The sequence below is a fragment of the Buteo buteo genome, chromosome 24 (assembly GCF_964188355.1).
Source record: "Buteo buteo chromosome 24, bButBut1.hap1.1, whole genome shotgun sequence".
Taxonomy (NCBI): domain Eukaryota; kingdom Metazoa; phylum Chordata; class Aves; order Accipitriformes; family Accipitridae; genus Buteo; species Buteo buteo.
In genome coordinates, this window is record NC_134194.1 from 8,067,248 (window position 1) to 8,077,611 (window position 10,364).

The 10,364-nt window shown below is 43.7% G+C and overlaps 1 protein-coding gene across 4 annotated transcripts in view; it reads left to right on the top strand.

Annotated features, from left to right (window-relative positions):
• Nucleotides 1-10,364, top strand: part of GRIA1 (glutamate ionotropic receptor AMPA type subunit 1) — a 125,918-nt gene that overhangs the window by 102,382 nt on the left and 13,172 nt on the right. For all 4 annotated transcript variants that reach the window (XM_075057041.1, XM_075057042.1, XM_075057043.1 and 1 more), the window contains 2 exons: nucleotides 6,575-6,773; nucleotides 7,320-7,567. In XM_075057041.1, the coding sequence (XP_074913142.1) occupies nucleotides 6,575-6,773; nucleotides 7,320-7,567 (447 nt within the window). The remainder of the gene's footprint in view (nucleotides 1-6,574; nucleotides 6,774-7,319; nucleotides 7,568-10,364) is intronic.

The window sequence follows — 10,364 nt, forward strand, 5'->3', positions numbered from 1 at the left end:
GGCATGATTTGCCTAAAAACATGAGGAAAAGCAGATCTCCAGCCCATATACAAAAGTTAAGAAGCTCTCAAATTTTTTCCTTCTTTTTTTTTGAAACAAAAGTCAGGAAAAAAAAAGCAGGGGAGAGACAGCATGGGACTCCCAGTGCCTGTGTACCCTCAGCTTTTTTACCCTGTCTCACTGGTTAATGTTACCCACAGGGAATCAAAATATGCAGCTGTTACCTATGTAGAAAAATTGCAAGGGGAGCTGAAGAAGGAATTTGTACTGGTGAGAGAGGTAAAGGAGAATGTCACTAGAAAATATTCTGTGTTTGTAAGGGCTGTCTTGGCATTCTGTGTTAAAGCCCAGCACTGCAGTTGGGACTCCAGACTCTTGTACCAGGAGGTAGAGTTCAATAATAAGTAAATGCAAATGGTAAGAAAATTAATAATATAGCATGGACAGAGAAACATGCATTATAGTCACTCCACTTTAATGACAAACAGTTGGTAGCTCATTCAAAACTATTCATGGCATAGCAGAGCGTAAAAGGATAAGAGCTTTGCAGCATGTGCATGATGGATGCACCCGGAGCTGTGTACCAGCTCCACAACCCGACACTAACTTTGTTCCTCTATCTATGACTATTCACAGACTTTTCAAGCAAATCCGGGGTTCATGTCAGGATTGGAGATAAAATGGTGAGACTAATCGTGCCAGATGGTCTGCAACACACGGAAAAAGCAAAGCTCATTTACATTGGCAGAGTTTAATGTTAAAAATTTGTTTAAAATAAGAGCAAAACTGGAGCAAAATGTTTGCAACTAATCCACAACCAAGTCAATCTTCAGATAGACCCATGAAATTATCTAGAGTCAGTATCAAATTAGCAGAGCAGTGTCGGAGATCAGAGGATCTGTGTGGGTAGAAGACCAAAAGTGGATTTGACCCACAATCGGTAGAACAAGTGTATAAGAGCTTTTCTTTCAACAGTTTTGCATAAATTCATTCAGTGACAAATATGTCAGTTGCCTAAGTGAGCCTTTATTAGAATTGAATTTAACAGCAAATCTGGGAAATCCTCCCAAAGCAACTATGGCCTTAGAATCCCAGATTTGCACTTCTAATTAAAACACTGTCAGTTTAGGTGTAATTCTCCATAAGAAACGGATTTGGGGAGGGGGAAGGGAGAAGTGGGAGAGAACTGAGATGGTGCTTGAACAGGTTTCCAATGAGGTTTACTTTGTATATTTTCTGATAATCTTTCTAATGTTTTTCGCATAAATGTATTATGTTCTTCTAATACAATGGCAAAGCAGAGACAAACTCCTGTCAGCTTTTCCTATACCTTCCATAAGGGATAAGATCAAAGAGCAAATTGTTTGATCAAGGATTGTATTTTGTTTTAAGAAATAAGAGATTATAGCTGCATGATTTTCTTTTTTTCTGTGAAGAATCCATCAATGCTAAGGCTAGAACATTAAAAAAATCACTTCATGGGAACAAAGGGAACTTACAATTCTTTTCTGTTTTCTACTGGCAAAATGCAGTTGCTTTTGCAAGGGAAGGAAAAAAAAAGTCATCTAAGTAAGAAAATCAAAATATTATTTTCAGCTTGGTCATCTGCAGGTTTTCCATTAGACAGATATAAAATAGCACATTCCAGAATTATGTTTTAAATTATACATGTGCTAGGTAAGGGTTTAATGTATTATAGAAGCGGAAAGAAAATTATTTGTAATGAGAAAGCAGAAACAAAATTATTTACTGTGTTAAAATTATACCTTGTAGCCTTTCAGAAATGAACCATTAAGTAATAGAAAAATGCAAAGCTTGGACGGACCCTAACCAACCACTTTTGGAATGCTACTTTTAGAGGACATTTGCAACTATTATCTTTTCATTCTGATTGAGAATATTAAGGTTTCATTTACAATTTCAGAATTCTCCACGGCGCTGAAACTCTGGTTGCCAGCCAGCTCTAATTTTAAGTAGATTGTGAACTGTGGATAATGAGGGCAGAGTATTTACTACTTACTCCTGCAAGGGTAATGTTGGAAAGGAGTGCCCCATTCTTGCTACTGTTCTGTGAGGGGCAGGCAGGACCCCAGGTCAGGGAGAGGATGGGGAGGAGTGGGGGGAGATTGTGATTTTAGCCAGCACGGGCAGGGCTAGAAGAAGAAACCAAGAGATCTTAATTTGGATCGTGTAGGAAAGAAGAGCGTAGGTGCAGAAGGAATGATATACGTTGAAAAGTGTACAATGTAGTCTATCTAGCTATTTCACCCCTTCCTCCGTCCCAGAATTAGCCGTTCATTAAAGCCTCTTTCACTGTTATCCTTGTTTATTTTATTCTGATTTTTTTTAGATCCTGCTATTCACAAGTATTACTATGATCATGAATGTGAATAAATCCAGAGGTCAGACAGACAAATCCAAACATCCGAACCTTAGCATATCTTTAAACTGCTAACCAGTGTGCTCCACCTCACTTCAGCTCTGCAGAAGACTGAGCCACTAACTCGTTTCCGCACAGCAGAGAGCTGATCGCATTCATGTTATGCTTGAACGGGTGTGGGGACATGTAAATTCTCCATGCAAGAGGATTTAAACCCCATACTGCCCATTAGTGAAGAGAAATGAACTTGAGCTACGGCTTAAGCTGCAGAACATTTGTTAGTCAAGTGGAAGGTCATTTTCTGTTATCTAGCTGTGGAGTGAGATTTTCAAAACCTCAAAGTGACTTAAAAGTAGAAGGTATATCTACTCCTCTGTGATTGTTCTTACTAGAGCATAAACATAACTCTAAGTCCCACTGGCTTTTGACCACGCTTTTAGCTCCCTAGTAGTGAAGTCACTTCTAGAAATGGGATAATATCTCCTAAATTACAAAGGCACTTCTGCAAATGTGTCCCGTGATGGTATCACTGTTGCTCTCCTGCTTGGTCTACAAAAGTAACAGAACAAGATCATAATGGATATTGTCTTTCCAACCACTTGCAGTGGTAAGCAGTAACAGGCGTTGGCTCAAAATGTAAAAAGGCAACATGGTTATCCAGAGAAATCCAACTTGTCCCGCTTAACCTGTGTTCACTGCTATTGAGTCATGGAGATGTCACATAGGATCACATTTGCTTGTGTGACGTTTCATCGTGACTATTATTATATCTTTTATTGTATTGCACTAGCCTCCCAGAGCCTTCATCGCTAGCCAGCGCTCCCTTGTGTCAGATGGTGCACAACCACGGAGCAAAAGTACGATGTCCTGCAGAGCCCATATGCTGCGTGTTTTCTCTTCTCTGTTGTTACAGCAGTTTAGATTCACAGCTTCTAGCTCCAAGTCAATCTAGCCGTGAGGGCAAACATTGCTCATTAGCAGTGTCTGCAACAGAACATCGTACACGTGAAGCCCTAGCCATGCTGGCAGTGATAGCAAGCTGTTTATCTCCTCTCCTTTCCTCCACAGTCTATGAGAGTGAGAACTCGCCTCACAGCATCTCATGTCAGGAGGAGAAATGACCAGCACCAGCAGCACACACAGCCCAGATGAGACTGGTTCATGGTACAGACATGTATCCTGTCCCATCTGGCTCCCACGGGAAAGAAGCTCCAGCCCCCTCTCCCTCTTTCACCTGCCCTCCTCGTTACCTCCCGGTCTCAACACCCCATAGTTACTTTTTCCTGCTGTCAGTGCCAGGTGCGGAGCCAGGAAGCATAAGCCATCTGCATCCGACAGCAGGCAGCCCCCGTGGGATAAGGCAGTAATGAGTATCACCAGGATGTGGAGGGGCTAGAGGCAGGAATGCGGCTGACGGGCGCTGAAGGGATTGAAACAAGTCACAGAAATATCCCAGCTTCGTCAGGAAGGAAAGGCTGTATAATTTGCAGCTGGAGATGAATGTGATTATTTGCCATGCAAATGGATTTTGCCAGCTCAAAGTGGCCTTCATCAGCAGAGATTGTTGTATTTGACATTATCTGGTTACTTTTGTTTAATGCCTCTGTGCCTTTTCTGAGCGCTTCCTTCCCTGAGCACACATCATCCACACTAATTAGAGACAGGTATTTTTTTTCCTCTTCCCTATCAATCTGAAGACGTGTGAGCTGAATCCATAGCTGCCTCCATCCTCAATCCCTCTCCAAATATGAAACAAAAGCTAAAATCGTTTGCGCTGACGGTCCTGCAGGCTGAGTATTCTCCACGGATGGGAAGCACGACGGTCACATTTATCTCACCTAACTTTAGCTATTTAAAAATTAGCTGTTTTGTCCAACCTCGTCATCCTAGTTCCTTCAAAATTCAATAGAGAGGGAGGTCTGCAGAGGGACCTCCTCCCAACCTGAGACGGATGAGGTGAATCATCCCTGGAGGTCCCTACTCATCTCCAGAGGTTGTTTGGTGAGTATGTGTCTCTTAGAGAGTTAGATAAGAGCAGAAGACCAGTGCCCATCTGCCTGCCTTTCCCACACCATCCAGCATTCCCACCACAAACCTCTGATCCCCCTCTCTGGCTGGCAGTCATGGGGAGGCATAAAAAGAAAGTAATCTGGGATGAAGGACCATCGGTCTGCCCAGCCATGTTGCTGCAGTTGCCAATAAAGGAGGAGGTTTGTGTGAGACACTGCAGGATGGGGTAACCAGCATATAGCTTATGATTGGAAACCGTGCCAGTGGGCTGTAGACCTGAAAAAATCTTTGTTGTGCCTTTCTTGTATTTTAAAATCTGGATGATTAAGAAAAGAATTTGTGGACTCGCTATAGTATCACCTTGGAGATGTGTCCTGTAAACTTTCCTGAAAGACCTTGAAAGGTGGGTCCTTCAAAGTCATTCACTGAGCTTGGGTTTATGGCGAGATGGACTTTGCTGCCCAGTTTCAGAAAAGCCCGTGGAAGAAGAAACCAGAAGGGAGGGCAGAGCCTGCTCCAAAATGAGGCCCCTGTGCAGAGGAAAGCCCGACCCATCTCTAACCATAAAAGTCCTTTCAGTCACAGCTGTAAAATACGCTGCTTGTCCTTTCTGTCACTGTAAACCCTTGCAGTCGTGTTTCCTGCAGTTTCTCCCTGCCACAGGTGAAAGCTGCTGTGATCATTCCCCCGGAGTGCAGGGCTGACAATGCATGGGGTGGGATGGGTCTTATCTGCACATTTTAAAACGCGTGCTTTCCACTCTGTCCCGCATGCTGCCTCTGTGTGAGCTCAGTCACTGTGCCTGCTTTCTGCTGGGAAGTGATCTCGGAGAGTTTTGACTAAAGGCATTTCAGGGTGGGTTGATCTAAACAGGGAGGTGACGTGATGTCTGCGGGAGCAGCTCCCCTCACATCAGCACCATTTAAAACCAGACTGGACGAACTGGAAGGGTGTAACCTAGAGAAGTCGGGCAGCTGGTGGGCTATGTGGGTTTAGTCTCTTTCCAGCTCTAATTTCAGTGATGAGCAGGGTGTGTTTTTTCCCCTCAATGGAGTGATGGAGCGTACAGGTTGGTTTGTCAAGTCGTGTTAAACCACAGTAAACCATAGCAGCAGGTCCCAAGGCTTCATGCAGACCTGGACATGGCATGGCATGCACTATCATGAGCTGGTCCAGTGCCCTTAGCTGGACTGGGTTATCTCTGTTACCATCCAATAAACCATATTTCTGTGGAGTGACTCGGATCAGCAGAAAGGCAGCACTGAGACACAGTGCCCCCCCAGAGAAATAAACGGTGTTTCTCACAGGCAGGTCCTCCTTAGTCAGACTGTCTAGCTTTATCAAATAGCATTGTACGTTACCTTCTGTCTGGGATAGTGCTCTGCATCTAGAGAAGGAGCATATAAATAATTTAGACAGAATGCATGAATACTGACATCACTCTAAAATTATCTTCCACTCTTAAAATTATTTGAAAAGATTTTAATATAAATTAATACCTGCTTGACTTATTTGCCTCTATAGCTATCCAATGGTTACAGATAATTGGCTATTTGATTGCAGCAAGTGCAAAATACATAGATTTTAAGGCATTATTATGAACATCTTGTCTAACCATCTGCTGAATACAAAACAGAGAATGTCAGTAGGCAAATTATTCATTAAAACCGTAGCTCCAGTCTGAGCTTCAATATGTCTTATAGAAAAACACAGAGGTTTGGGTTTTAAACTTCAGGTGATGGAGGAGCTGACCTAGTGATCCCAGCTGGTCTGTATATCTGGTCTGGCTCCATGCTGGTGTTCCTTCCTGCTGTGGGTGCATGGCACAACACAGACCATGCCAGAGATGCTGTTTGGATGGGCATTGCCCTGCCCAGCTAAACCTTCCTCGTAGTTGCCTCCATGTCTTCTTCTTATTATTATATACTCTGAAAGGAATTGAAAATCAAAGCAAATTCAGTTAATCGCTAATTTTTTTTTCACTGCAAATTTTTTATCCCTCTTCTAATTACATTGACACCTTGAAAAGTAGATTAAGAACTGAGACAGACCTTTGGCTTCCCTGCAAGTGGCTGAAGAACGTGACTTTGGATAAATGCCCGGGTAAATGATGGGCCTGCAAGAGCAAGCTGCACCTTTTGGACCTTCACACTCCTCCTGTTTGACTCTCGTCTCTGTGTCCAGGTCTCTCTCCGGCCGCATAGTTGGTGGCGTTTGGTGGTTCTTCACCTTGATCATCATATCCTCCTACACAGCTAACCTGGCTGCCTTCCTCACCGTGGAAAGGATGGTTTCTCCTATCGAGAGTGCAGAGGACTTGGCCAAGCAGACAGAAATTGCCTATGGGACCCTAGAAGCTGGCTCCACTAAAGAATTTTTTAGGGTAAGAAGGGACTTGAATGCAAATATTTTGATTAGCCCTTTGTTTGACAAGTCCTCCAGGCCCATCCTCTCTCATCCTCAATTCAGGTCTGTTTTTCTCTTTTGCTCCCCCTTACCACATTAGGACCTGCTGACCTTGTCCTTAGAACAGCAAAAATCCAGTTTTCCCTGTGCCGCTCAGAAGGCTGGCTGTGTCTCCAGTACATGGGATAATTTGTGATTCTAAAAACGAAAATGGAATATCCATGTGCTTGCCCACGTTACCAAGGAGCTACTCTGAGCAGCTCCAAAAGAAACCATGTTTTGATTTCCAGCTTGGTTTGCCCTTGGTTTGATCTGCAAAATCACTCGCTGTACACAAATACGTATCAGGGATTGATCTGGGCCGTGGTGCAGAAATGGCAGGAGGTTTATTAACATCCTGTTACCCCTTTTGCCTTCCCCGGCCCATCCGATATGTGGGTATGCGTTCAGTCCAAGCTGGAAATCTCAGCTGGCACCCAAACCTCTGCTAATGCTTCTGTTGGGTTTCTGCTGTCCTACGCAGCGATCCAAAATAGCGGTGTTTGAGAAGATGTGGACGTACATGAAGTCAGCCGAACCCTCCGTTTTTGTGAGGACGACAGAAGAAGGGATGATCCGGGTGAGGAAGTCGAAAGGGAAGTACGCCTACCTCCTGGAGTCCACGATGAACGAGTACATCGAGCAGCGGAAACCCTGCGACACCATGAAGGTGGGAGGTAACTTGGACTCCAAAGGCTATGGCATTGCAACGCCAAAGGGGTCTGCACTGAGGTAAGTAGCTTGGACTTGCTTTCTTTTGCCAAACCACCCAGCAAATCAATGTATGCACACAGTTCAATCTCCATTGCCATGTTAATCACAAAAGCTTGGGGCAAGGAGGTGGGGGAGGTAGAGGAAAAGGGATATGAAAACTCAGCGCGATGTGCAGGGAAGTAAAATGCCCAGCTCCCATTGAGCAGCAATGGGAGCATCTAATTATTCAAGCCCTGCATTTGGAAACTGGATCCTGGCTGATCCACTTGCTATGAATGTGTCTGCTGTATTAGGCAATGGCAGGGGGGCTGCTGTGATGTAACCATTCGTTTCACAGAGCATTTTCCAGAAGGGACGCTCATCCTGTGCCATGTGAACTGCACAGCTTTGCAGAGTATGGTAGTACCCTGGTTTGGATCCATGCTTGCAGAGGGAGTTCTCATGGGGAAAGCATTTGGGTGTTTCCTAATACGAAATGCTGTTTGGAAAGGGTGGGAAGCCTGTTTTGAAAAAGCCCTGCAAAAGGTGTGCATTTTCATTCACTGAGTCAGTTCAGATCCTGGCAAGCACCAAACTTCTGGCAAATCCAAAGGGGCACAAATCCTGCATTCCTGAGCCCACACCTGCAGCTGTCACATGCCTTTGCCTACTGTCACGTGAAATTTCTTCAGAGATCTTCCTTTAAAAGAAGAACCCTTAAAAAATACAGACTCAGATCTGAGTTAGTAGCAGAGCTTGGGCACTGCACACAGCCATACTCCGGGGCGTGAGCTGACCCCCTGCAAAGTGCCTCATACAAACTAACCTGCTCAGAACAGCAGTGCCACAATCTGCAAACTGGTGATCCAGTCACATCAGAGGTGTGGTTCATTGTGGCAGCAGTCATGCAAGTTCCTCGTGTTACAATCATGAGGAATATGAGTTGTAAGGATTTAGTGGGATTAGTAAATCCTCAAAAGCCATAGCTTTAAGTAATCTGATTGATGCTCCAACTGATTTAGTTATTTCTTGAACATGTTTTAATCAAAATATTTTGATGAAAATCATATATGTGGCCTTATACTTGCTTGCTAACATAACCCAATGCAGAGACATTTAATCCATGGTTTCTGGATTACTAGAAACCAGCTGAGCATTTGCTGATGGATTTGTCTGGTCACACAGCTCCCGAGCCAAAGCCAGCCCAAACAATCAAAGATGTATCAACTGGTAGTGAATGAGGCCCAAGGATTTTGATTACTACATCCATTAAGTCAGCTCAAATTAGATTCAGCACTTCCCATATCAGCAGTATCTTTACAGAAGCTCATGAATGCGGTGCAGGTGGTCCAGAAGGCTATTCTTGCATCCAGGGTGGTTCAGGCTCTGAAATGACTCGGGGCCCTCCAAATGAAGGTGGATGTATTCTCACAGCTTTGAGGCGTTTTCTATTGCACTCTCTCCAGTGTTTGTTTTCTGTCTTGCAAATATGGAAATTAGGATACAAGGCTGATTCTATTTATTTATTTAAACATCAATCTTGTATCCTAATTTTGATATCATAAAAACAAACAAACAGGAACATCCTACCTGTCTTGTAATTGTTGGCATGTGAAGGAGCCATTTATCATACTTCTAAGAAAAATAAACAACAAAAAGAAAATCGCATCAATCATTTTAATTTTGCAGCTCCAAACATCCCTCTGCTAGGCATGATTCCAAAAGTTCCTAACATTTCTTTCTGTTTCCTCTTTTTCATCCTGGCTGCATGTAGAACAAATTTCTTATGGGCCTAATGGCAAAGGAGGAATGCTTGATTTTCCATCCGATGGTGTTTCTTTGGAACAGTTGCTGTCAGTTTTTGTCCCATTATGTTTGTTTTGTTCCTGTTGTTTTAATTGTTTTAATCTTAGTTGTTCCCTACAGTCATCATGTAGTGTCTTGTTTTCCCCTTGGGGTCCTGCACGTGAAAGGTTGCCCTGAGCAAGGTGACATTCATGAGGCATCTGCATAGCACGGTCAGCCTGTCTCTTATTCAGGCTTCATCTTCACTCACTTCCATCCACGGAGTAAAAGCTCTGAGCCAGGTTTGGAGGTACACGTGAGCCAGGCCTATCTCAGATCAGGTGTGTCTTAGAAGCTGGGCTGCGTTTGAATTTTTGCTGCGACCTGTCCCTTTTGTAGCTGGACCTTTTTTCCTGCATTTAGGATAGATGATTAGGAAAGGATCCTAGAGAGATGCTAAATGTGAGTTCACCGTTGTTTTTCTTGCTTCTACGTGGGAACATAATGGCAGGATATTGCCACAGATGAAGGAAAACAAGGTTGAAAATCCAGAAAAAATTCTACGTGTTGTAGAAGGTGCAAACATCCCTCTCAGGCCGTCAGTTAGGTCTCTTCAGCTGCTAAAAGAGCTTGCTTCTTCCTCTTAGGTGAATCCGGCTTTTAATATCTTTTGGCCTCCAGATGTTAAAATTCAGTTGCATTTAGGCATGGCTGAGAAGAGCAATGATGGGAGGGCAGAAATTACACCTTTCAACACCAGCTAGTTCAAGGTATGATCCTTCTGACATGAGATAGTCATGCCACTGCAAAACCCATCCATTTACCCACTAGGAGCTCTTCTTCACTATTGGACAAGTGATCAAAAAGAGGACAAAAAGCCAAATTATCCAAAACAGAGGAAAGAAAACCCAAGAAATCCCATGTGAGTCTGAACTCAAGGAATAGGGAGGGGTTTGAGATGGAGATCTGGGAGGGCAAGTTCATCAGAGCAGCCAAACTGACATTAAAGTTCTCTAAAATACAAGTCGGTTTTCCTCGGGTCTGTGAGTAA